This window comes from Ornithorhynchus anatinus, chromosome 14, assembly GCF_004115215.2.
Source record: "Ornithorhynchus anatinus isolate Pmale09 chromosome 14, mOrnAna1.pri.v4, whole genome shotgun sequence".
NCBI classification, from domain to species: domain Eukaryota; kingdom Metazoa; phylum Chordata; class Mammalia; order Monotremata; family Ornithorhynchidae; genus Ornithorhynchus; species Ornithorhynchus anatinus.
Window position 1 is genome coordinate 34,959,686 of NC_041741.1, and position 27,968 is coordinate 34,987,653.

At 41.6% G+C, this 27,968-nt stretch overlaps 1 protein-coding gene across 1 annotated transcript; it reads left to right on the forward strand.

The window, feature by feature from the left end:
• Positions 1–792: 792 nt before the first annotated feature.
• METAP2 (methionyl aminopeptidase 2) lies at positions 793–24,835 on the forward strand. Its single transcript, XM_029079298.2, has 11 exons — positions 793–976; positions 4,735–4,839; positions 7,187–7,252; positions 12,441–12,543; positions 15,843–16,004; positions 16,653–16,834; positions 17,240–17,334; positions 17,441–17,537; positions 20,982–21,085; positions 22,988–23,103; positions 24,156–24,835. Exons 1-11 carry the CDS (start codon positions 808–810, stop codon positions 24,406–24,408), a joined length of 1,452 nt encoding a protein of 483 aa, XP_028935131.1. The 5' UTR covers positions 793–807; the 3' UTR covers positions 24,409–24,835.
• The last annotated feature ends 3,133 nt before the right edge of the window (positions 24,836–27,968 follow it).

The window sequence follows — 27,968 nt, forward strand, 5'->3', positions numbered from 1 at the left end:
TCGGAGGCAGGATCAGAAGCCACGACCTGTGACTCCCAACTGGGCTCTTGCCACCAGGCCATGCTCCTTCTCTCATTAATAACGTTGGTATCTGTTAAGCGCTTACTATGTGCAGAGCACTATTCTAAGCGCTGGGGTAAACACAAGGTCATCAGACTGTCCCACGTGGGCCTCCCAGTCTTCATCCCCATTGTACAGATGAGGTCACTGAGGCCCAGAGACCCACCAAAGTCACGGGGCTGAGAAGTGGCGGAGGCAAGATGAGAAGCCACGACCTGTGCCTCCCAACTGGGCTCTTGCCACCAGGCCATGCTCCTTCTCTCATTAATAACGTTGGTATCTGTTAAGCGCTTACTATGTGCAGAGCACTGTTCTAAGCGCTGGGGTGGATACAAGGTCACCAGATTGTCCCATGTGAGGCTCCCAGGTTTCATCCCCATTGTACAGATGAGGTCACTGAGGCCCAGAGACCCACCAAAGTCACGGGGCTGAGAAGTGGCGGAGGCAAGATGAGAAGCCACGACCTGTACCTCCCAACCGGGCTCTTGCCACCAGGCCAAGCCCCTTCCTTGGTTAGAAGCCACGTGCTTTGGGCTCTTGCCCTGCTTTTGGCTTCCATCTTTGGCTTCCCCTCAGGCCCTCAGCCCCCCCCCCCCCTCCTGCCCCCTCCCCCTCGGGCGCGCGCCAGCACGAGGCCCGAGCGCGCGAGCCGCCCCGCGCGGCCTTGTCCTCCAGCTTCCCAGCGTGCCCCGCGCCGCCAGGCTGGCTCGCGCCGCCGCGAGCCTCCTTCTTTCCCTCGCCGGCAACATGGCGGCCGTGGAGCGGGACCGGCCCGTGGCCGCCGCCGCCGCCCCCCGCGGACACCTCAACGGCGAGCTGGAGCCCGACGACAAGGAGGAGGCGGCCGCCGCCACGGCGGAGGAGACCGCCAAGAAGAAGAAGCGGAAGAAGAAGAAGAGCAAAGGCGCCGCGGCGGGTGAGAGCGGGGATCCCGGGCCCGACGACGGGGACGCGGCCTCTTGCGGACCCTCCAGTGGAGGGGGCCAAAACGGGGCTCCCCCAAATCCGTAGTTTTTACTTCTCTCAACGGCTCAGCCCTTGGAGATTGGAAGCTCAGCAGAGCCGTCGTCACCGTAGTATTCATTCATTCGGTCAGGCGTGTCCCTCGAGCGCTTACGGTGGGCTGAGCACTGTTGTGCTCAGCGCTTGGGAAAGTGCAGTTCGGCCTCGGGGAGAGCCAGTCCTTGCCCACAGCGGGCTCACAGTCTTGACCCAGTCTAGAAGACGGCTGAACAAGTAAACAGGCGGGCATTCAGTATTCGGCCCTGACCATGTGGCAGGCACGGGTCTAAGCGCCGGGATGGACGCAGGAAAATCATAATTTGGGTAGTTGATAAGCGCTTACTATGTGGCGGGCACAGTTCAGAGCGCCGGCATGGACGCAGGCAAACAGTAATTTTGGTATGTTTTAAGCGCTTACTGTGTGCCAAGCACTGATCTAAACGCTGGGTAGATAGAGGGTAATTAGGTTGCCCCACGTGGGGCTCACAGTCTTCATCCCCATTGTACAGATGGGGAACTGAGGCCCGGAGAAGTTAACAATTTTGGTAGTTGTTAAGCGCTTACTATGTGGCAGGCACAGTTCAGAGCGCCGGGATGAAGGCAGGCAAATAGTAATAATTTTGGTAGTTGTTGAGAGCTTACTATGTGGCAGGCACAGTTCAGAGCGCCGGGATGGACGCAGGCAAATAGTAATTTTGGTATGTGTTAAGCGCTTACTGTGTGCCAAGCACTGATCTAAACGCTGGGTAGATAGAGGGTAATTAGGTTGCCCCACGTGGGGCTCAGAGTCTTCATCCCCATTGTGCAGATGGGGAACTGAGGCCCAGAGAAGTTAACAATTTTGGTGGTAGTTAAGCGCTTACTATGTGGCAGGCACAGTTCTAAGCGCCGGGATGGACGCAGGCAAATAACAGTAATTTTGGTATGTGTTAAGCGCTTACTATGTGCCAAGCACTGATCTAAACGCTGGGTAGATACAGGGTAATTAGGTTGTCCCACGTGGAGCTGCTCTCAGTCTTCATCCCCATTTTACAGATGGGGAACTGAGGCCCAGAGAAGTTAACAATTTTGATAGTTGTTAAGCGCTTACTATGTGGCAGGCAGTTCTAAGCGCCGGGATGGACTCAGGTAAATAATTTTGGTAGTTGTAAAGCGCTTACTATGTGGCAGGCACAGTTCAGAGTGTCGGGATGGACGCAGGCAAATAGTAATTTTGGTATGTGTTAAGTGCTTACTATGTGGCAGGCACAGATCTAAACTCTGGGTAGATACAGGGTAATTAGGTTGTCCCACGTGGGGCTCACAGTCTTCATCCCCATATTCCAAATGAGGTAACTGAGGCACAGAGACGTTAATAATAATTTCGGGTTTTGTTAAGCGCTTACTATGTCCCGAGGACTGTTCTAAGCGCTTGGGTAGATACAGGGAAATCAGGTTGTCCCACGTGAGGCTCACAGTCTTAATCCCCATTTTAAAGATAAGGTAACTGAGGCACCGAGAAGTTATGTGACTTGCCCAAAGTCACACAGCTGAGAAGTGGCGGAGCTGGGATTAGAACCCACAACCTCTGACCCACAACCCTGGGTTCTTTCCACTGAGCCACACTGCTTCTCGATTGGAAATCAGATTGGACACAGTCCCTGTCCCAAATGGCTCTCCCTACCTCAATTCCTATTTTATCAGATGCACTGAGGCACAGAGAAGAGAAGTGACCGGCCCAAGGCCACACAGCAGACAAGTGGCGGAGCAGGGATTAGAACCCAGGTCTCTCCGATTCTCAGGCGCGTCCTCTAGCCTTATGCCATGCTGCTTGGGCAGAGAATATCTCTACCAACTCTGTTATATTGTGCTCTCCCAAGCGCCAAGTGCAGTGCTGTGCATGCAGTGGGACCTCAATAAATAACTATTGAGGGAAGTTCGGGGCCCTGGCCAGGTGGCAACTCTGCATTGTACAGCAGCGTATTAATAATAATGAAAATTATGGTATTTGTTAAGAACTTAATATGTGCCAAATACTGTACTAAGCGCTGGGGTGGATACAAGCAAATCAGGTTGGACAGTCCCTGCCCCATAAGGGACACACAGTCTCCATCTTCATTTTGCAACTGAGGGAACTGAGACCCAGAGAAGTGGAGTGGCTTGCCCAAAGTCCCATTGCTGACAAGTGGCAGTGCTGGTATTGGAACCCATGACCTTCTGACTCCCAGGCCTGTGCTCTATCCACTATGTCATGTTGCTTCTCGGTTGTTGTTGGCAGTCTCTTCTGAGTTGGTTGCATTTTGGTGTGAGGGGTAGAGTCTGCCCAGAATCAATCAGTTGTATTTATTGAGTGCTTACGGTGTATAAAGCATCGTCCTAAGTGCTTGGGAGAGTACCAGACAACAGAGTTGGTAGACTCAGTCCCTCATCACAAGGATCTGTGATGATGGTACAAAGTTTCACGTGTACTTAAAGTGTTTCTTGACCCACAGCCTTCGGGAAGAGTGCCACCAAGTCCGTGGTGAAGGGCAGTTATCAATCAATAGTATTAATTGAGCGCTTAGTATGTGTAGAGCTTGGGAGATTACCCTACAACAGAATCAGCACATATGTTCCCTGTCCATGAGTCAGATCAAGTGCCAACGATAATTTTCCTCGTGGCTATATATTGGATCTGGAGCTAAAGCCTCTTAAAGCTACCCACTAAAATGGCTACTTAGCATTTATCAGAGGAACACTTTTAAAATGACTGTTTGGGCCGAGGATTTCAAGAGTCGTTCCCTGACTAAGCCCTCATTTTACCTACTCTCTTCCTTCCCCATTGCCTTTACACTTGGTTTCGTACCCTTTATTCTCCCCACCCTCAGCCCCACAGAGTTAGTGAACATATCTAATTAATGTTAGTGTGTATCTCCCCCGCTAAACTGTAAGCTTCTGGGGGCAGGGATCTTGTCTACCACTCTGTTGTTTTGTACTCTCCCAACCGCTTAGTAGAGTGCTCTGCACACAGTAAGTGCTCAGTACATACGGTTGATTGGTTCTACAAAGTTTAACTTTTAAAGTTCCAGGTTTGCTCGCCACTTGGCATAATATCCCATATATTGATTTTCATCCATAACTAATCAGCAAAATCTGGTTACCGACTATAGTTTTCATAGAAAATGTTGACAAGGTATCTGGAAAACCTTGGGTGAGTCATTCCCAAGTTCTTAAATATTACTGACACTTTATAGCTACCATTTGACTTCATCCCTTTTGATGTCCAACTTCAGTCTTTCATGTGATCAATAGCATTTGAGAGCGTCTGTAAAAAGCACTGAATTACACACCTGACACCCAATAAAAAGTCACAGATGCATCTTATAATCTAAAGCAAGAGCTTTCCTAATTTTTCATTTTGCTCAGAGTAGCTCAGTTTTGGTGCTCAGATGTGTCAGCTGGTGTTTAGTGAGGACCTGTTGTGTGTAGAAAGAATATTGTACTAAATTCTTGGGGGAATTTAGTAGGTATCTCTGCCCTCAAATAATACAAAATCTACTGGGAAGGGTTGGGCAGTAAAATATATGTCAGGTAGGCAGAAGCAGTAGAGTATGAATAAACAGTTCTACTGGAGGCATGAGGACCTAGAGGATTAGGTGATTGGGAAGTATTTTTATTCTCAACAAGATTTTAACAGTATTATTTGAATGGCAGGGCAACAGGAAGCTGAGAAAGAATCAGGAACTTCTGCTGATGAGGTAGCAAAACAGCTGGAAAAACAAGTGCTGGAGGAAAAAGAAAAAGATGATGAAGAAGAGGGTAAGTAAGTCTGGTGCCTAAACTTAAAAACAACGAAGTTATTGAAGTGTGCACATTTCTTTGCTCTCTCACCTTCTGCTTTTAAAGTTTTGTACTATTGAAGAGAAACTTATTTTTATAGTCAGTGTTGTATGATTTGTGGATAGACTGCTATAAATTTGAAAGTTAAAGTTGATGCAACCTTATAATAATGATTAATATGGAATTTAAGCACTTTGTGCCAGGCACTTTACAAAGCTCTGGGGTGGATACAGGCAAATTGGGTCCCACTTAGGGCTCACAGTCTTGATCCCCATTTTACAGATGTGGGAACTGAGGTACAGAGAAGTGAAGTGACACACCCAGGGTCACACAGCAGACAAGAGGCGGGACTGGGGTTAGAACCCAGGTCCGACTGACTCCCAGACTATTCACTGGTCCACCCTTCGTATGGAATTTATCTGAAGCATTAGGCAAATCAAGTGAAAAAGGACAGTAATAATAATTGATAGTTTACTGTGTACCAAGAGCTGAGGTAGAAACAAGTTAGAAACAAGGTCAAGTCAAATATATACATATTTATAATAATTCATATTAGCATCTCCCCCAGTAGACTGTAAACTCACTTTGGGTAGGGAATGTGTCTGTTGTTGTTATATTGTGAATTATTGTTGTTATATTGTGTGTTATATTGTCTCTTGTTATATTGTGTGTTATAATGTGAATGTTGTTATATTGTACTCTCCCAAGGGTTTAGTACAGTGCTTTGCCCACAGTAAGCCCTCAATAAATACGATTGAACTAATGAATGAAAGTCAGACATAGTCCCTGCCCTACATGAGCCTCACAAATTGTCAGAGGGAGAACAGGTATTGAATCCCCACTTTACAGATGAGATAGCTGAGGCACAGAGAAGTTAAGTGACTTGCCTAAAGTTACACAGCAGATAGGTGGCAAAGCTGGGGTTAGAATCCAGGTGGTCTGACTCCCAGGCCGGTGCTCTTCCCACTGTACCATAGTGCTCATAAGAATGGATTTCCGAGCTCCAGAGATTATTTGTGCAGTCACATGGGATGGCAGTGCTCATTTTCTTTCTCATGACTACTTCCCACTCACTGTTTATTTATTTCTTTCATCTTTGGCAAGAGAATAATAAGCTCTTAACAGTAGAGATAATTTGAATTTTTTGTGAAGAGGAGATGAACAGGGATGTTCTGAAGGCCTTGAAAGGTATAGGATGAACATTTAAAAATAAGTAACTTGAACTAGAAAATTGGAAGTTTTATCGTTTTCTCCAAGCCTTGTGTTATGTCAGTGATTTAATTGAAGTTGTGCAAAGTGCGGTTTTAAAGTGCACTTTTTTATGGTCATGTAGGTATTTACCTAAAGTATGTAGTCTCTTAATTATTTCAGTCTTCTGATTTCAATGTTTGTGAATTTTTCAATATCTGTTTCCCCTATTAAAATGTAAACTTCTTGTGAGCAGAGGTCATGCCCTCTGCATCTTTGATACTTCCCAAGTGCTTAGTACATTTAGTATGTGGTCAAAAAATGCTGTCGCTAATAGTACTACTAAGTGGTGGTACAGATTGGCAGTGGCAGAGTGCTTTTGCTAATTAAATTAAGATCCGGAGGCTGGAAGGGGATTTTGAGCATGGCAATGGGTAGATTAGATTTAGATATAGACGTGTGGAAATCTGGTGGGAAACCCTGGGAAACTTTAAATGGGCTACTTGCTCTGGCATCTTTTAAAGGTTTTAATGCAGTTTTAATGTAACATTTTGACCTAAACCACCACATTAGCTGCTAATTGTACATGAACACTGTTGCATAAAAGATAGATGCAAGTGGGGATAATTTAACTGGTTTGAAAACTATAATGGAGTAGTATGCCTATGTAATTTTCCAGCAATTTCATGGGACAAGGAAACTTCTTTGAGTCACTTATTTGTAAGATCCTAGATGGCTGTTGTGTGTGTGTGTTTTTATTTTTGTTCCCTCCTCTGCCTCCCTCCTTGTGGATACAGTGTTATAGTCAAACTGAAAGAAAACTATTACCTGTGATCTCTATGAGTGACTGATACCACTGAAGCCTGTAATATATTTCTTGGTCATAGTAGGCAATTAAATAGTAGGTAGACTAAATTAATCATCCATTTTTGTAATGTCTGTTTTTCACCACTGCTGATAATAAACAGCTTTTGGCTCTGTAGTGAATAGTCAACTCGAAGGTCCAGAATTATTTTTATGTAATCAGTCCTATTCTTGGCACTAAAGTTACTTTTTAAAATTTGCCGCCTCTTCTATGGAAAGCGCGTTTTATCTGAGTTATTTCTTTTTGCTGACATTTATATAAATTGGTTATTAGATGGAGATGGTGATGGAGATGGAGCTGCAGGAAAGAAGAAGAAGAAGAAGAAAAAGAAGAAAGGACGTAAGCGTTGTCTAGTTTTATTCAGTTAGCTGAGGGCATAAGGAGTTTAGACTTGCAGAATATGTGTATGGCTTCATAATTCATCTAATGTACTGAAAAATTAAGATTCCCCAGAAATTCTGAATGGTGTAACCCATTTTAAATCAATCCATGGTATTTATTGAACTCTTACTGTGTACAGAGCATCTTACTCAGCACTAGGGAGAGTAGAACAGAGTTGGTAGACATATTACCTGCCTACAGGGAGCTTAAATACTAATGTTTATCTCCCAGTGCTACTCTAGTGTAGCCAAATAAGTAAATTTAGGAGACTTTGTTAGTAGAAATAGAGGTTGTTATTACTGTGTACCTGTGCTAAATGCTATCCACAGTATATTAATGTAGTCTTTAAAAATCTCACTATTTCAGGTAGACTTTATAATGCAATACCCCAGGTAACTGTATAGGGAATTTCACTTTCACTTATCCCTATTATCCTCATAAGATTTTAAACTCCTTAAAGGCAAGACCCAGTCTTTTACTGTATACTTCCAAGCACCTAAAGAAATGCTCCACACAGTAAGTCCTCAAATACTATTAAATTGAAATTAAATTTAGGTGAGTCTATCTGCTAAACTTAACTAGAATTTATGAAAGTGTATAAGTGTTTGTAGCTTGGTTGTATTTATAGGTCAGGTCCATTATAAGAAGTATGGTGATATCCAGATTCTTTCACTGTATTAGAAGTTTATATAACACTCTCATTCCTGTCCTCTCCCCAGATTCAGGCCCTATCCAGATGAGATTCTCTGAACTCTATAGCTCTGAACCTTTTAGGGGCAGAACACTGGGTCAAGAAGAAATTCTACAATTTAGAGTTGCAGGGTCCCACTTTTATGAGATAATGTGAAAAGTCGTCACATAGGTAGGCAAATAATGATGATAACTGTAGTATCTGTAAAGCACTTACTGTGTGCCAAGCACTGTACTAAGCTTTGGGGTAGTTATCAGAGAATTAGGTTGGACACCGTCCCCAATCCACAAGGAGGCTCCCAGTCTCTGTGGGAGGAAGAACAGGTGTTGAATAACCATTCTGCAGAGGAGGGAACTGAGGTGCAGAGAAGTTAAAGGATGTGCCCAAGGTCACACAGGAGGCAAGGGGAGGAGCCTGGATTAGAACCAGGCCTTCAGACTCCTAGGTGCTCTTGCCGCTGGGCCATGCTGCTTCCTTATTTATAGTTCTCAAGTCAGTTCTAACACCAGAATGCCTCTCTACATCCTTTTCTCATCACACTTTTCAGCACTGAGTCAACATCCCTTTTCTCCCCACTGGCTGCAGTTAAACGTACTGTTTTCCTAGTGCCTTAAAATTGACCGTCAAGCCTGAAGTCTGGGAAATCACTGGTATTTTAACAATGCTTTTTTATTTGTTCCGCTCCTAAAAATATGTCTCTTCTCTTACCCCTGTTCCTTTAAGCCATGAGCATTTAAAAAACTGATATCTCGTTACTCCTTTCTGTCTTCATGCACGTGCGGCACTGCTCTAGTCTTTCTTGTGTCCTGGCCCACCTTGCTCTCCTGTTCTCACTTGACCCTGACTAGTTAAAGATGCCCCTGTGAGAGGGGTAACGAAGAGTAGTAGATAGGACTGCTCTGCACACAGAAGGCACTCAGAAAATGCTACTAGTGGACCTTGTGGTCTGTAGCAGGGTGACCCAGTAAAAAAGCGGAAAGTGGACGCTTTTCCTTCTCCATTGGTAGACCAAAATGGAAGGATCCGAAAAGCACATCCATAGTCAAAAGATTATCAAAGCATTCATTAAACTGGGTTACTCCTGTCTGTACATACAGTCAGTTCTCTGATAATGTGACAGTTATCTTCTTGAAGAACCCCTGCCTTAAGGATGACTCACTGTTGTACTCTGCTTGCTGGCAGAAGAATGATCTCTAATGTCTCAATAGTGTGCTCCTCCAAAACCTGTAATGATTTTAATGAGACTCCCCAGCCAACACACTTTTTTGGATCTTTCCTGGATTATGGAAATACCTGTTGTAAGGACTATTTCTATTGTAAAAGTATTTCTTGAACTGAAACTTAAGCCTTATAATTTACCACAGGGGAGAGACTTTATGGGTCTAAAGTCTACCCATAAAGTAGGAAGCAGCATGGCATAGTAGATAGAACAGTCAGTATAAACCGTGAAGCCTGAATTCTAGAGGTGTTTTTAAGTCTAGTTTTATCACTCTGTGTCGACTACTTAAGTATGGGTCGTACCTAGAGAAGCAGCGTGGCCTAGTGGAAAGAGCATGGGCCTGGGAGTAAGAGGACTTGGTTTCTACTCCTGCTCTGCTGCTTGCCTGCTGTAGCATTGGGCAAGTTGCTTGACTTCCTTGTGCCTCATCTCTCAAATGTAGATTAAAAACCCTGTTCTCCCTCACTTTTACCTTGGGGACAAGCACTGTTTCCATCTTGATTTCCTTGTATCCAGCCTGGCACATAATAAGTGCTTAAAAATATCACAGTCATTGTTTTCATCACATACTACTTGAAATTTACGTTCAAAATAGATTAGCATTTGGTAGACACCCTCATTTTCATTGAGATTGGAATCTAGTAAATTTCACTTTATTAGTACATCATAGAAAATGATAAAACTAAAGCCGTTGATCTATTGTCAACTGCTTTGATTGTGCCCTGACCTCCATTAATGTAGAGTTGTGGAATATGTGCTTTGTAGTTTAAGCTTGAAAGAATGAAGAATTGAGTTTTAAGGAGTTATTGAACAAGAAAAACTTGTGCAGCTCTTAGAGGGGTGTAGATCTTAGTTGGGGTAAGGAGGAATAATATTTGTTTGAAGGCAGGTTACCTGAGAGAATACTTTGTAAAAGCTGGTTTGGAGAAGCAAACTTAGAGCATTGCTTAAAGATAAAACTCTTTCTGCCCCCTATTCTTGCTTCTTTTTATCTTCTTCCCTATTTGAATTGGGAGAAGTTGTAGGAGAGATGCCTGCAGCACCAGGGTGGGCAGCCATGTTGTGCATGGAGATGGTCACATAATGGTAAAAGTGGCTAATTACAATCAGTTTGTGTTGGTTGTACCTCGAAGGGCAGCTAGCGGAGTCCCCAGAGATAAATCTTGACCCTGATCTTAGTGGACATTTCCCAAAAAAGTTTGGAAAACTAAATATGCAGAGAAATCTCCAAGTTTGTGGATGATCTGGAGGGGAAAAGGTTATGCAAGGGGGAGAGACTGCAGAAAGGCTCTATAAAACTGAGTGGACTAAAAGGTAGCAAGTAAGCTTGACTGTGAGTAATTCAAGGAAATGAACCTAGGGGAAAGTTACCCTGACTACATTTTTTTGGTGATGGGCTCTGAGCTCTGTTATGATTCAAGGAAAAGATGGCAACTTCTACTCACATCATTGGTCCCCTTTGCCGTGGGCATCATCGGCCCTGCCACTATGGAACTGGTATGTCCACAGCTGAATATGTCCATATCTGGATATTTTATGTAGCAGCATAGTCGCTGCTTTTTAGGAAGGACATTATATTGTTGAAGAAAGTCCAGAGAAAGCAGTAAAAATGGTTGGTGGGAGGGGAGAGGTGGAGAGCAAAGCATCTCCTCTTTGAGGATTAAATGACAAGATTTAGAATCCCGATTAGAAGGGGAAAGTCCTAGGAAGTAGGTAGTATCTCAAAAGTCATGATGGCTGTGGTCAGAGATGCAGAGTTGTTCACCAAGTCTTATACCGGAATAAAAAGCACCCGTTATTCATTCAGCCGTATTTATAGAGCGCTTACTGTGTGCAAAGCACTGGACTAAGCACCTGGGAGAGTATAATGCAACAACAAAAAGACACATTCCCTGCCCACAACGAGCTCATTAGAGCTTGAAGTTTCATGTGGGAAGCAGAACAAGCTTAAAATACTCATGGACTTGAAAAAAAAGCATGAATGAGGTCCTTAAATAATAGGCCTACATCTTAGATTGTGAGCTCCTTGTGGGACAAGGAATAAATCCAATCTGATTGTATCTACTCCAGTGCATGGGAGAGCAGAAATTAATTAGAAACAGCTTTTAAGGTTGGGAAAACTGTAATCTTGCGGGTATGAAGAGAGAGGGATTTCCAAATGAGAGTAGAGCAGGAAAAGCAAGAATGAGGTAATGAGTAGGTTAGCTTGAGAGGGACAAAGTGTGAGCTGGATTCTAGTGGTTAAAGAGTGGATAAGTAGGAGGAAGAGAGCTGATTGAGTACCTCAACGCCACTGGTGAGAAGTTTCTGCCTGATGCAGAGAAACATGGATAACTATTGAAGGCATTTGAGCAATGTGGAAATGTGGGCAGAATGAGATTGAGGGAATAGTCCGAATTGGAGGAGAGAGACCTGTGAAAAGGCTGAATGCAGTTAAATTGAACCGTGATACATGTGTCCAGTCCATCTTGGTCATCACTGTTGCAGCTTGGATGGAGAGGAGGGGGAGGTATTGGGGAGGAAAAGCCATCAGGGTTAAAATTCAGAAAGAGTTGACAGGAAGAACACAAGGATATTGCCAAAGTTGGGGATTCAGAGATGGGAAAGATGACGGTGGTTTCATCTGGTGGGAAAGATAGGTGGAGGAGAGGATTGGGTGGGGAAGATGAGTTGGGTTTTGTAACTTATTGAGCTTAGCAAGGCAAGTGTTAGAATGTTCACGAGAGGTGCCCTAGTGGTTAAGTTGTAGTGGAGTTGAGATGTCAGGGCTCTCAAGGTAGACTTGGAAGTCAGCTGCACAGAGGTGGCAGTTAAAAGCTGTAGGAGTGATGAGCTAGTTGCCCAGTAGAGTGGGTATCGATTGAGGCAAGAAGGGGACCCCTAATGAAGCTTTGGGGGCCACCTACAGTTTGGGGGTGAGAAATTGAAAAGCCAGTAAAAGAGATTGGAGGCACTGCCGTAGAGGTAAATGGAAAATTCCATAGAGAACTGTGGCAGTTAAGCCAAGATTGAGTAATGTTTCCAGGAGAAAGGAGTGGTTCGTGGTGTCATGGCAGCCAAGAGGTTTAGGAGGATTAGGTTACATTAGACAGTACAGCCTTAGTCCTCCGAGTATTCTTTGGTGCTGTTGGAGAGAGAATACTGGGCTGAATGGAGCATTCATTTGACCCAGCAACACTCCTGCTCTTCCCCCCACCCCCATGAATTTGGTAATTTTTTTTAAATCTATTCCACAGCAAAGGTTCAGACGGATCCACCTTCCCTTCCAATCTGTGACCTGTATCCTGGTGGTGTATTTCCAAAAGGACAAGAATGCGAGTACCCACCAACTCAAGATGGGTAAGGTGGACTTTTATCTAATATTTGACAGTTACAAAAACCGTCCCTTGAGAATCCTAACAGACTTGATTTGGAGTGCAAGATGGAGATTTAAAATAACAATTTTTTATAAGATAGTTATTTACATAGTCCTTGAGTCCTGTGAACTTGAAACCAAATGACTGTTTTATCTCATTAACCCAATAGAGATCAATTGAACCTTGAGGAAAACACAAGTGGTGCAAGTATTATTTTGCCAGTTTTATAGTGTGAGCTCTAGGTACTGCTTATGGCAAAGTCAGATTAATGAAGTGTGTCGCAGGATTTAATTTACTTTGGACTTGAATTTTTTAAAGAAAGAAACTTGCCTGGTAATTCCATTTGTGACAATATTTAATATGACGGTATAAGAAACTTAATTTTCTTGTAGAGGTGCTACTTTTCTAGATAAGGCTGGTTGAATACTTATGGCTTTCTTTAGTTACTACCACAGTGGAAATCAGAGAAACATTTCTTCTCAATTCTTTTGGCCCATATTAAAACAGCTCTTTTTGGGAAAAGTTTTACCAGGGGATTTGAGAGAAAAGCCTCAAAAAACAGCTTTGGTTTTCTAAAAAATGTCTTACCCAAATTTCCCACAATTTTTGCCTCTACTTTTAATGAAAAAGTTAAAAAAAACAACTAAGGTGTGTTTCTGTAGACATTAAAATAATTAAAACCTAAAAGTTCAGTTAGTGGAAGTTTAATACTGTAGATTACATGGAGAACAGTAGACATGGCAAGTCCCCATTGATTATTTGCATAAGTCAAACCAACAGCAGACTGAATTAATTTTTATAATCTTGAAAATAAGTTACCACTTGGGATTTATAAGTCTTTAATTTCACTCCTAAAAATGGGCTGCAATATTGCAGAAGAAGTGTTTTAGGAATGATTGCATTTTCATACATGCTCTCTAACTGGTAGAAGTCCATGTGATAATGTAGGCAGCTCTGCATCTCTTCTACTGCCCTATGGCCCATCATCCTTCTCCTCCCCACCCTCCCAAATCCTTCCTAGACTCAGAACAAAAACCTCTGGTCCTTCAGGGTTTCTGTGGCTAAAAAAGGGTGAAATGCTATATATCTGTCTGGCGGATTTGCTGACTTCAGGATTTCCAAAGCTGTTTTCAGGAGGAACTAGTGGTAAATGGCTCTAAAAGTCAGTCTTGCCTACACTGTACAATCAGCCAGCATCAGCTTGTTGCTTAATTTACGCTTGCACTGTATAGACTTAGTTCAAAAATGACCCCTGTATGAAGCACCAAGCAAGCATGACTGTGTATGTCTTGTATAAATATGTAATATAAAAGACTGCCTTTCATGTTGTGCTCTACTATGTATACATTACTGGCAATCCCTTTAATTCTTCATGTGCCCATAGTAATCATAATAGTAATTATAGTATTTGTTAACCGCTTTCTGTGTGTGTATCCCAGCGCTGGGATAGGTACGAGTCAATCAGGTCCAACACAGTCTGTGTCCCACATGAGGCTCACAGTCTTAAGTAGGAAGGAGTACAGTTAAGTTAATCAGGGCTGCCTAAGCTAGGACTCTTGGGGTAGTATTTCAGATGACTGGTGAAAACAAAATATTAAGAATAAACTATTAACGGAACAGCCTCTTCACCTAAAGGATGGCAGAAAGTAGTCATCAATGGGAAGAAAGATTTTTACCGATTACTTAAATCTTGACTATATGTAGATTCAGTTATTGGATGAAGGATGCAACCCTTAGAAATTGAGTCCACTACCAGTTGCTGAAATTTAGATTAAGGACTATGTTACCCATTAGATGAAGAGAATTTAGCACTGCTAGCCTAATCTGGATTGCCCAATTTACTTCTGCTGAAAGACTGCTTAGGGAGAGCTGTCTGCAGTTCAGGGTAGGAGTGTATCCTGATTATTGAAAAGACCTGCTGTATTTAGGAATTATCCATAAGAGACCAATTTTACTACAAGTCCAAATTCACTAGAAAAGCCAATATTTGGCATTTTTCAAGCAGAAGGCCCTATTAACTACCATTTCTGATATCCTTCACTACCAGAAAATTTTGGTTGGCTGATTACTGAATTTAAGGAGGTCAGACAAAGTAAAGTGGCTGCAAATGCTTTCATGTTTTAAGTCTAGTTGAGTTAAAGTAGGCCTGGAAGACAATGTTAATCTACTAGTTATTACACTCATCCCGGCATCTATTTCCATTTTTTTGGAAATGACAGGTTTAGCAGTAGGCAAATTCCCAAAATTAAAGATGGGATTTTGAGAGGGGAGTGGTTTCTGTAGAGTCAGTGACCAAGCAGCCTAAACCCCCAAAAAGAAGATCTAAATTCTGCCCACAATCTGAGAAGATAAAAAGAAAGTACTTACTGTCAGTTTATCCTGATTTAAAATAGTCCCCGAGCCCACTTTCTCTCCAGGTTGTGTTACAGTGGAAAAGGGCTAGGCTAACATTACCTGAATCATTACTTGGTTATTTTTAATAGCTAAGTTCCTTCTTCACTTTCTCTGCTGAGTTGGTTGGCTCCATAGGAGCTCTCTAAGCAGTTATCATTTGTTAAGGGATTTAACCAACAATCAAGATACCAGTTCTAGGAACTTCTGACAGCAAGGCAAGTATTTATTTTTATATTAAAACTTGCACACTTAAATCAGAAAATTGCTGGCCACTCTGTTTCTAACAGTTGACAAAATAAGTTGCCGAATTTAAGACTTCAAAAAACAACTCCTTCTAACCTCTTCTTCAGTGAATTAGGGATATGAGAAGCACTGTGGTTTAGTGGATTGAGCACTGGCCTGGGAATCAGAAGGACCAGGGCTCTAATCCCAGCTCTGCTGTCTGTCAGCTGTTTGTGTGACCCTGGGCAAATCACTTAACTTCTGTGCCTCAGTTACCTCATCAGTAAAGTGGGGATTAAGACTGTGAATCCTGTGCGGGACAGGGACTGTGTCCAATGTGATTGTCTTGTATCTATGTCAGCACTTAGTACAGTGTTTACATAAAATGCCATATAAAGATGATATAGATAATCTTACAGAACTTTTCAGAGTCTAGCTATTCCTACATTAAAATGTCATTTTATTTCTTGCTCTAGGTCTAGTATTTTTTCCTCTTCATACCTTGGTGGGTTTGTATGCTTTGTTGTTTTAGTATGGACTACTAAAAATAAGAAAATGAAAAAATTAAATGAAACAGCCCTGAAATGTATCTTAAAGCTTTCAACTGGACCTAGACTTTTTCCAGTCTTTCTGTTTTTGCTGACATATACCATGGTTACTTTAAAGGAGAACTGCTGCCTGGAGAACTACCAGTGATGAAAAGAAAGCATTAGATCAAGCCAGTGAAGAGATATGGAATGATTTTCGGGAAGCTGCTGAAGCACACAGACAAGTGAGAAAATATGTCATGAGCTGGATTAAGCCCGGAATGACAATGATAGAAATCTGGTAAGAATGTGTTAAACCCCTGGGGGAGGAGGGATGGAGAGAAGATTAAAACTAAACTTTTGAAAACCCAGGCAAAAGACATGCAAAATCAGAGGCAATGAATCAACACTTCTGGTAGAAACCATAGGTCAACTTTATCTATGTCTATTTCTTGCTGTGAGCAAAAGAATGAGATTAGTTTCCAGAAAGACTTTTTTTCCCTTTGGATTTCGGAGACCCCTTTGAAATTGTTTGATTAAGATACCAAATTTTAGAAATTTTGTCCAAACCTCTTTTTGTAATAAGACAAGGAATCTTAACTGAGAGAAAGGAATATATGATTACAAAGCACAATGACAGTGGTATGTTCATATGTGGTCAAAAAATCCAGAAATCAGATTCTCCAATGGAATAATTTTTCTCTCACAAATTACTCCATTTACCCTACTGAAGAGATTGGGATTATATGCCTTCTTGAAATTAGGTTGCCAATTCACTGAAGTCCTGTTTTAAAAATGAGAAATGATTTGCTTTGGGGAAGTTAATGGCCTATTTTCGGTAAATCTGTATTTGAGGGGCAGACGGGAAGTGAGCAGGTTACACCTAAGGAGTAGAGCTCAGTGTCCATAAAACTGAAAAATAACCCATTTGTCTTCGTTTCTGTTCTAGTGAAAAGCTGGAAGATTGCTCCCGCAAACTCATAAAAGAGAATGGTTTAAATGCAGGCCTTGCATTCCCTACTGGATGTTCTTTGAATAATTGTGCAGCCCACTACACTCCCAATGCTGGTGACCCAACAGTATTGCAGTATGACGATATCTGTAAAATTGATTTTGGCACACACATTAGTGGTGAGTACTTAATCAAAAAATGGCAAAGATAATTTTTGATTCTCCACTGCAATAGGGCATCTTGATGCGAGACAGTGTGTAGACAACCCAGCATCGGTTCTCCCAGAGCTCCTTCTAAATAACAAAATAGAGTGTTTTGTGTATTTTACCTGCTCTCCTCTGGGAGGAAGATAAGCAGCAGAATCAGACTTGGACAGTGAGCCTCATGTGGGAGGGGACTGTGTCTGACCTGATTAACTTGTATCTCAAGTAGTACTTTACATATAGTAAGTGCTTAGCAAATTCCATAGTAAAAATAATAATAATAATAAATGGGATAAGCCCCGCAGATACCTGAGAATTAATTATGTAATGCTGAAGGTTTGCTAGATTTAGAAAACTAATTAAAACTCTTTTCCCCCCCAGGCCGGATCATTGACTGTGCTTTTACTGTCACTTTCAATCCCAAATATGACACACTATTAAAAGCTGTAAAAGATGCCACTAACACTGGAATAAAAGTAGGTAAACTATTGGCACTTTTAACTGTACTCTGAATGTAGTGCGGAGTAAAATCCATGTACATTTTTGATGAACAAAAAATAAAGCCACACTTTTTGTTTCTAGTGTGCTGGGATCGATGTCCGTCTTTGTGATGTTGGAGAAGCCATCCAAGAAGTTATGGAATCTTATGAGGTTGAAATTGATGGCAAAACATATCAAGGTATCTTGCTTTGTTCTCCAGTGGATTTCAGTTTTAATTTTGCATATGGAAGTGTTGGTTGGCAAGCTACGTACTGTTCCAAACAGAACAATCTTAGCCATAAGACAAACCCCTAAAAATGGATGCTTCAGAATGACTGTGTACCTATTTTTCCCAACACCTCTCTGTCCTTTTCTCTGAAAATCACTTCACTTAGTGACTTAGGCAGATTTGCCTGGTTGCTAAGATTATGGGGTAATGCTGTTTACATTGTATGACTCACTAGCCTTTCTTTTGTCCTAGGCATTTGTGACAGCAGAATCAGGGCTATCCTTCAGAAAGGTTCTGGAACCATTCTTTTTCTGATCTGACTTCCCTTACTATGAGACAGGAGGAATTAAGTTCAGCAAGATCCCATTTGGGATATACTGCAGAAGTCTTACTGTCAGTCCAGCCCAGCAAGTCAGGAGATAGTTGGGGAAAGGAGAAACAGAAGGGAGAGAAGTGGCAGGGAGGTGAAGAGAAGGGGAAAAAAGGAGACCAGAAAGTAGATGCACACTGTCTCTCCCTCCTAAGATAGCTGTGATGGAAGTAAACTGGAGAAGACAGGCTGGGAAGTACAAGCCGAGTTGCCCCTAAGTTTAAAGGCAGCTGCTGAAAATATAGCAATACACTTTTTCCTGACATTTGGGATGAGCATTGCTCAAGCACAAATGATTGAGAGGAGAGGAATGACCCCCTGCCGGCAGGACATGCGTGGATTTATAGTCATGGTGCTGCTTTGTGCTTTGCCATTCCCACTTTTACCTGACCCCTTCCTTTTCTCTCCTCCCACCCCTCTTAGAGCTACTGTCTAAAAGCCATTTCTGGATCCAAGGAAGCTCCAACTATTCAACAATATGCTAAAATTGTAGAATACATATAGTCCAAAATAGCTTTAATGATAATTTCACAGAAAATGTCATTTAAATTCCTCAAGTTATATAAGTCAGAAATAATTGTTAATAATGTTTTGACGGGAAGCTTTTTAATCCCGCAAAGGCTTGACCTGACTGTCCAAGCATCTGGGAAGGTCGTGATCAGGGAGATGGACATTAAAGTAAATTATAGATGAATATGTGAGTGCTGTGGAGCTGGGAAAGGGGTAAATTTCCAAGTGCTTAAGGAATATTCAAGGACTAGGTGAAGCAGAAGGGAGGGCTTAGGGAAATGAGGACTTCCTTAGGGAAAATGGGACTGATTACTTGGTGGGGAACCCCATGACTGTAGGGGAAAATGGGGACAAGAGCAGGGCCTGGAAGACCGTTTTCAGACAGTCACAGGAATGTTAATTAATCAGTGTTTCTCTCCTGCTAAAGGATTCTCGCCTGCAGAAGTTGAGAAAACAAATATTTGCTTTAAATGCACCAAACCTAATACTGTTAAGCTCTATGTACTCAGTTCTGCCATAACACATTTTCAGGTCATGTTTTGAGTGGATTGTTGTTAGAGAGAATAGGGAACATTAAGATGTGAGTCTGTTTTGGTATATTGCATCGTAGTTTCAGAAAGATCAGGCAAGGTGAGTATTCTCTAGCCTGGGTTTTCCTTAATTTGAGGTTCTGCAAGTATGCAGTCACATTGTGTCAAGGGAGACATAGGTGTATTGGAAACCACTCCCTTGGCATTGTGCATGTTGTAGGCACAGTCAGTTACCATATCTTCTGCTCATTACAGTGAGGCACAGTAGGATAGTGATTGAACAACAGCTGAGTTTAGCTAATTGCATTTACAAATGACTCGAGATTATATGGTCTTGGGTTGCTGCCTCTTTTTGGCTCTTATTTGTGCCTGTTGGCCCTAAGATTGAAGGTGGAGAGCACATACCGTGGAAAACCCAGGCAGCCCTGCCGAGATGAAGCAGGGTAGCCAGAGCAGCAAGCAGTTCACATGGCAAATATGAGCTCATTTAGCACAAACCTCAGAGTGTTTGGCTGTAAGGATCTGCCAGTTGCCCCTCTCCTGCTTTGGGGTACTGTTTTTGAAGCTTTGCATTCTTGCCCCAAAGACCTAGCTGAACTTCTCTTAGCCACATTTTTTCTTCTCTTGCCTTCATTCTTTCTCATGCCTCTTGTTCTCTGCCCCTTTTGTCTGCCTCTTTCATAGAAATACAAAACAAATCGAGACTTTTTTTAGTGGGCAGGGAATGTGTCTGTTTATTATTGTGTTGTACTCTCCCAAGTGCTTAGTACAGTGCCTTGCACACACTAAGCGCCCAATAAATACGATTGAATGAATGAATGAACTGCAGTATTGACAGTCTCTCCAGTAGTGCTTACATTTGAATAGGTTGCATCTTAAATCTTAATCTTAAATTAAAGATTATGTAGCTACATAATCCTTACAACTCGACAGCTATGTTTCTTGCCTTGGTGAGATCCTTGCTACGTTTGGACTAAAACAAAATTTTGCTACCTCCATTTAAACTAATTCTAAATATTCATTTTATCTGTTTTGATGTATATGTGTTCATTCAGTTGCCTTATATGGGAATCCTTGTTTGGGAATTGACATTGAATAATGTATAATAGAGACTATTTATCTGTGATGTTTAACATGAGATTTACTGAGTCATTGGTAAATTTTGGTCTTTTCCTCCAGACTTTCCCACAACCGTAGACAACACTTGTCCTCCGTGTTTCACAAGCCTGCAGCCTTGGCATTATCCTTGACTCATCTTTCATCCATCTTGCATATTCAATCTCTTCAAATCCTATCAGTTCTGTCTTCACATCGTCTCTATAATGCCCCTTCCCCTACCCAAACTGTTAGCATGCTAATCAGAGCACTTAGCATCTCCCGTTGTGATTACTGCCACCTATCCATTGCCCACCTCCACCTTTGAGTCTGTAACTTTTCCCCTCCCACACACACACACCCTACAGACCACCACTTTTCCATCTTCAGAGTCTTACTAGAATCATATCTCTATCTCACCCAAGAGATTTCCCCGAGTAAGTCCTCACTCCCCTGTCTAAGCCTTCCCTTCACCTAGCATTTGAGTCTGTACCTCTTAAACACTTTGATATATATCCCTCTCCCAGCTCCACAGCACTTACGTATTCCACCTGTAATTTACTTAAATGTCTGTCTCTCTAGTTTGTAAGCTCATATATACGTACCTACTCTTTTGTATTGCACTTTCTCAATCACTTCATACAGTCCTGTACACAGAGAGCACTCAAATACTATTGTTTGATTCTTCTAAAGTACTCTCTGGGCCTTCAGTATTGATGTTTTTAGTAGCCACAATTTCAAGATCATAAGCCCCAAGATAGTAGTGATAGTGACATTTATTGATCACTCACTAAGCATTTGGGAAAGTCCCACAGAAGCATGAGACACAGACCAAGCCCACAGGGAGTTGAAGTGCTAATGAAGAAGTTGTGACTCTTGCCTGTGTTTTCTTCCTTTCATTTACAATAGTGAAACCAATTCGTAATCTGAATGGACATTCAATTGGACAATATAGAATACATGCTGGCAAAACTGTGCCCATTGTGAAAGGAGGAGAAGCGACTAGAATGGAGGTGAGCTATACATATCTGTTTTCCGTCATATTTAAACTATCACCCAAAGTTCTATTCAGTGAGGTAAAGGTTTCTAGAACTGTGTGTCTCTAGGCCAGTCTGGGTTGGGTGAAATGGATAAAGGAAGCTTGCCCTTTAAATATATTAAAATATGTAGGTTGCTTGGGATAATAATAATAATGGTATTTGTATTTGCTTCTGATATGCCAAACACTGTTCTGAGCGCTGGGGTAGATAAAAGGTAATCAGGTTGTCCCACGTGGGGCTCTCAGTCTTAATTTCCATTTTACAGATGAGGTAACTGAGGCAGAGTTAAGTGACTTGCTCAAAGTCACACAACTGACAAGTGGCGGAGCTGGGATTAGAGCCCACAACCCCTGACTCCCAAGTCCATGCTCTTTCCACTAAACCACGCTGGGATGCATTTGATCTGCTACAGTTGATGTTAAATTGGACAACTAGTTCCACTTTCCATCTCTAGATTCACTATATGCATCTAACAATTTTGTGACCTGGTCTGACGAACCATGGGAGTAGGTATAATCCCATTTTGCATAGTGCCTCTGTTCTCTGAGGATGCTATTTACAAGAATCAAAGAATGGTGCTGGGCTTGTGCATTCAGCTATTTCAGATTCAGTGGATGCCTATAATTCAACTTGACTACTTATAACCTCATCAGTCCTTTTTGGTCTTTCCTGGCTTTTCCCCAGTACTCTCACATTTTGAGGGAGGATTGGGAGAAGGTTCAGGACTTATAAAACATAAAAAGCCAAAATTTTGGTAGCAAGATAGATTTGACTTCAGAGAATTATTAACTAGAGTTGGAATCCGTAGCTGCAGGCTTTTCTTTCACTGTCTTTAGGCAGGTCATTTAAACCCTCATTTAAGTTTTCATTTCTGTAAACTAGGGCTAATGCTCAAAGAGGGTTAATGTTGCCATTGCTCTTGGTTAATTAAAAATCTGGTTGACATGTGTTTTTGTGCAGTGAATTGGTAGGTCAGGAACCTAGGACAATTAATTAGCTGTCAATTGACAGACTCCATCATGACATATTTTCTATGATCTACAGGAAAAATGGGAAACCTTAAAAAAAACTTCAAGAATTAAATGGTCAATGAAATAGCCTTTCATCTTTAGCTCTAAAAGGCACCAAGTTTTTTGCTCAGGGTCATGAGTTTTTTGTTTTTCTTTTATTTTTAAGCAAATACCTACTTCACTCTGATATCAGAATAACCAGAAACCCTCTGCTTTGGATCCCCACATAGACTGAAATCCCAGAGCCTAGACTGATCCCCAGCCCCAAAACTATGGGGTGGGAGAGGGAGAAGCAGTGCAATGCCAAGTGAGAACTTTATATGGTTGCCTCCTCGGTTCTCTCCTACAGTCGAGGTGTTGGTGGTTAATGAATGTTTGGCAGATCTGTGCTTAGTACAGTGCCTGGCACATAATAACCACGTAAATACCATTATTATTAATTGTTGTTATTACCAAAATCTCCTACCCCTGCCTCAGCTGGACGTGGCCTGAATCGAGGCTCCATTGAGTCCCAGGAATGTTTCTAGGTTTTTTCCTTATAGCATACAGTGCCTAAAATTAAAAAAAAAATAAGTTTACGTGTTAGGGTATTAGTCATGCAGACACTACTCAATTTTTTTAATCTTGCCTGCCCAACTGGCACTGAAGAACCACCAACAAGAATTGGGTACAGTACAATGTGTGATCTTTAGGAGAAGCTGTGTGCACCAGAGCTCTCTTGACAGCTCAAATCTTTACCTTGCACCTCTGGACCCTGCTGGAAAAAGATAACTTTTTTTTTCCGTAGACACTCTTTGACCGACTACAGCATATCGAAGTTTACAACTGAATGCTCTCATTTAATTTTTATTTATTTATTTTAAAGGAAGGAGAAGTATATGCCATAGAAACTTTTGGTAGCACAGGAAAAGGTGTGGTTCATGATGACATGGAATGTTCACATTATATGAAGAATTTTGATGTTGGACATGTGCCAATAAGGTGAGAATACTGCTTTGATTGATTATCTTTAAGCCTATATAAGATGACCTTGTTGCTGCCTCGTCATATAAAGATTTTTGCAGAGAGCTAAGCTCTCAAAAGATATGAAGAGAAAATGGCTGGGTCTGCTCATTTCAAGTGAAATGAGAGACTGAGCAATTATCCAGTTGTTTTTCTCTTTTTAGGCAGCCCAAATGAACCATTCAGGCTCAAAAAATCCACTTTGGTGCCTAAATGATTCCTTAGGTAGCCTTCATGGAGGAAATCAAGTGGATAAATTGTCAATTTTACTTCACTTGAGTAGTGCAAAACCAGTGCGTGAGCACCAAAATGTGACGGAAGACTTTATTTACACTGTCGACTCCTTAAACAGCATCTTTAAGAATAAAACAACCCAGAAACTTAATTTCATTACCAGCTTTTTCCAGGACTGTGAATGTGTTGGCCTAGTAAATATGCACCCAGGTGCATCACCTTGAGATAGACAATTTGATGACTATTGTCTTATTGAATATTTAATATATAGTTCAACAGAACTTTGGAAAACAGAAATTCCACCAGTGCCATGATTTTCAAGTTTATTTTAGTCTTTCCAGAGCTCATTTAAATACACAGACAATGACAAGAAGACAATGTAATTAAAGCTCCGTTATCCATCATGTTGAGGGCGTGGGAGGTGTCAGGTAATCCAAAATTCCTGTAAACTGAATCAGATATTTTGGGGAACCTTTCCTAGGAAGAGGCATAGAATTCATGATAGCCATAGGGAGTGAAGTCCAGTCTTAAATTAGTTGAAATCCAGAGATGCCTGAATTTGGATTTTTGTTGGCGATGCAGTTCCTTAGAATCTGGTCCCACCCTTTAGCTTCTGAAGCCCTTAGAAAACATCTGGCCTAGAGAAGGAAGATTTTAAATGTATTCTGATCATTGTTAACTCTTCTGGGATAGAGGGTTCCTGAAAGAGTTAACAGTGGTTTAAACCTTAAGAGATGTTTCCAAATGAATTTTCTTTCACCTACCGATCCCCTGGGTTTTTTATTTTTCTCTTTCAGACTTCCAAGAGCAAAACACTTGTTAAATGTTATCAACGAAAACTTTGGCACCCTCGCCTTCTGCCGCAGGTGGCTAGATCGGTTGGGAGAAAGTAAATACTTAATGGCTCTGAAGAACCTGTGTGATTTGGGTATAGTGGATCCATACCCACCCCTATGCGACATTAAAGGCTCATACACAGCACAGTTTGAGCATACCATACTCTTGCGCCCAACATGTAAAGAAGTTGTCAGTAGAGGAGATGACTATTAAACTTAATCAAAGGCTACTTCAACATCTTTATATTCTATGCTTTGTTGGAACGCATTATGCCAGAATAATTTGCAACATATTGTCTGTTTTAACAGTGGACCTATGTAACACTCTCCCACGTTTGAGAAGGAAGGAATTCAATCAAAGGCAAGTCTTCTAATGTACCTTCAACCAAGGAAAAAGCTTTCAGGCCTTTAGAAATATTTCAGAGTTTTTCTGTTCAGGGAAATGTGCTATAAAGCTCAATTTTTAGTTTGGAATGAATTTTTGTTTAAGAGATGCTTTTCAGATATTTATATTACCATATTCCTACTTAAATGCTTTGAATGACAACATCTGATTCTGCTCTTAGATCCTCTGGTTATTGCCTTTTAAACTTCCTGGAATCCATTTTGTAAAAAATAAAGACAAATTTTCAGATCTAAGAGATATATTTCAATGTTTGTTTATAATTATGGGCAGAAAACTTGCCATATTCCATGCTGAGAGATCAGAGTCCAGTATCACTTGTATTAGCTGGAATCTAGGCTTCTACCCACTAGATTGTACGCTCCTTGAGTGTAGGAATTGTGGCTATTAACTCTATTGTGTTTTTCTTTTATGGTATTTAAGTGCTTACAGGTACTGTATTAGGTGCTGGAGTAGGTACAAGCTAATCAGGTTGGGCACAGTTCATGTCCCACCTGGGGTTCACAATCTCTCTCCATTTTACAGATGAGGTAACTGAGGCACAGAGAAGTTAAGTGACTTGCCCGAAATCACACAGCAGATAAGTGGCAGAGCTGGGATTAGAACCCAGGTCCTTCTGCCTCTCAGGTCTGCGCTCTATCCACTAGGTTATGGTACTTGTATTGAATTCTCTCAAGCGCTTAGTACAATACTCTGAGGGGTAAGCAGTCAATAAATACCACTGATTAATTGATTAAGTTTCTTGCTGAAGCAGTGGGGAATAAAACAAGTCCTGCTATGTATGAGTCAAGCAGGAAGATCATCTCTTCATCACCATGGACACAGCAGCAGTTTGCCTTCACATTCTCATTTGGATTTTCTTAATAAGACCTTTTTCGTTCTTGGCTTTCAACGAGTTCCAGTCCATGGGAAGATGCATTAACTTTATGGTGGTGTGCTCTTGCTACTAATCTGTAATCCAGGCCTAAGGAAGCACTTTTTAATTGCTCATCATTAATAATAAGCACTGAGAAATCTCTTCAACTTCTCTAGCGAAGGACCAACAAGCAATGGAAGGTTGAATGACTTTGAAAAGCAGGAAAGCTTTTAAATCCGATCCTGCTTAAATTCCTGCAGTTACACTGGAAAAGATTTTGCCAACTGAGAACGCATCAGGTTAGTGACAGCCGAAACTGCATTTCAGGCCAAATTAATGTCTGATCATTCTGGTTGTGTTTGGAAAGATGAAATGAAACACCACCAGACATTACAATTTTTAAAATACTGACAAATTCAATGTGGTGAATTAATTTTATTTGAGTGTGGTAGAATTCCACAACATGAATCCATGATGCTTTGGGTTTTTTCTTTATCTCATCTGGAAATGCTGTTTTAGGAGTACCTTAAGTTGCTCATTGTAACTACAGTTTTCCAAAGCTTATGTAGAAACCCCATTTGGTTATTCCAGTAATTTTCCAGTTGTCTTTGGGATCATCTCCAAAATGTAAAAGTGAGCTAGCCAATGTACAGTGCCTGACCTAAAGGGGAAAGGTTTGATGCCTTACTGAAATGCCAGTGAAGAAATCCCTCTTGTCCAGAGTCCAGCAGAGCTGAAGCCATGGCATGCTTTAAAAAAAACCCAGGAGAACTGTGGTTACAATAAGTGTCTCTAGTTTCTCCACAGATGAGCATGTTTCCTGGTTGATGAAAATGGGATAAATTTGCTGAAATAAAATTGTAAATCTGTGTACAAAATCTGGCCTGACAGGTGCATCCAAGCAATAATTGTGTGAGATAAATGAGTTGTATCACTACCAACAGTATTTATTGAGCACCCACTGCACAGCACTTACATAGAGGCTTGGGGAACATACCAGAGACATAAAAGATCCAATCTTTGCCCCCGAAAGCCAAATAGCCATGAGACTTTCATGGTTGAGAAATTTTTAGATACAAATACTAAAAAACATAGGTACCCAGAGATGGCTTTTTCCAAATAAGAAAGGTGAGAGGAAGTCAAACCCTTACATATAGTAACCTACTTGATTCTAATTGACTTTCTTTGTAAAAATTGCCCTGATGAGTAGAGAGTAATCTATATTTCTTAAAGTTGATTAGGATAAAGATCACAGTAGGAAGGACCATAGTATGGGTCCATCTGAGGAGCCTACTGAAGTGGGAATTGATAGATGAAGTTTGCAATTTGCTCCTTGGTTCTATTACCAAGTGAATTACATTTGTGAAAAAACCAAAGGTGAGGTTGAATGTGCTGCATAGGAAGGGCATGGATCAGTAGCTTGAGTTGAAACAGAACTTCCATTGCACCCCTGATTCCATCTTATTGCGTTACCTTCAGCACATGGAGACATTAAGACCTCAAGGTCCTTGCCCTTAACTTGTATGTTCCCAAGCACCTGGTATAGTGTTCTCTACACAAATGCTAAATAAATACTGAGGTAAGCAGGTCTGTCAGATCTCTAAGCTCCCAGGAGCCAGGCTGATAGTGTGTGTTTATTGGTAGGGAGAAGGATATGACCCATGTCCTGCATTATAGGTGAAGATGATCTCCCAGCTGCCTTAATAGTCCTCTTATTGTTTGGCTACTAATTGTTCTGGCAATTTCTTGTTTTGATCAAAGTGGAACCAGCAAAGCCATCTTCTGTCCATGGTCTGTCTCCAGAACACTAGTAATGGAAACATGGAAAAATGCATGAGAAAAGGTTTGACTCAAATCCATTGATTTTTAACCCTTCTGCACAGAGTGCCCCCAATGGGTCTCCCAGCTTGTGACTTACCAGTGAGAAAAAGCATCTATTTTTGGAGTTTCCACACACCTTGACTAGCATGAGAATTCTGGGTTCGAGACCGATATGCTTAAGTCTGTAGTCCTGCACGTCATCTTGTCTCACGTTCTCCCATCCTTCAGATCTTGACAGTCAACTGATCTGTTCAAGTAGAATAACGTTCCAGTAGATTGAGCACTGCTCTGGGAATCAGGAAAGCTGGGTTTTAGTCCCAATTCTAAGAGAGTTTGCATTGTGTGGCAGGCCAGCCTATTCGCTACTGCCCTCTGCCCCAGTGGGAAGACAACTGGTAGGGACAAGAGACTAAGTCAGGCTGTGCAAGCCACTATTACCACAGAGATTTTTCTTTGCACAAGTTCTTGGTCCTAAGGCTCAAAATAGTCTTCCCTGGGAAGACTCCATCATCACTGTCGGAATACTGCTTAAAATCCATCTCGAGAATGGATTTCTTACTAGAAAATAGGTTTGGAAGACTACTTGCATGTGGTGGAGCTTTCCAAATAGACCAGGTTTCTTAGTTTCTCCCATGTGAATCCTGACTTCTCAGGAATGTACTTGTTGACGAATGCCTGATGAGGTGATACAGTA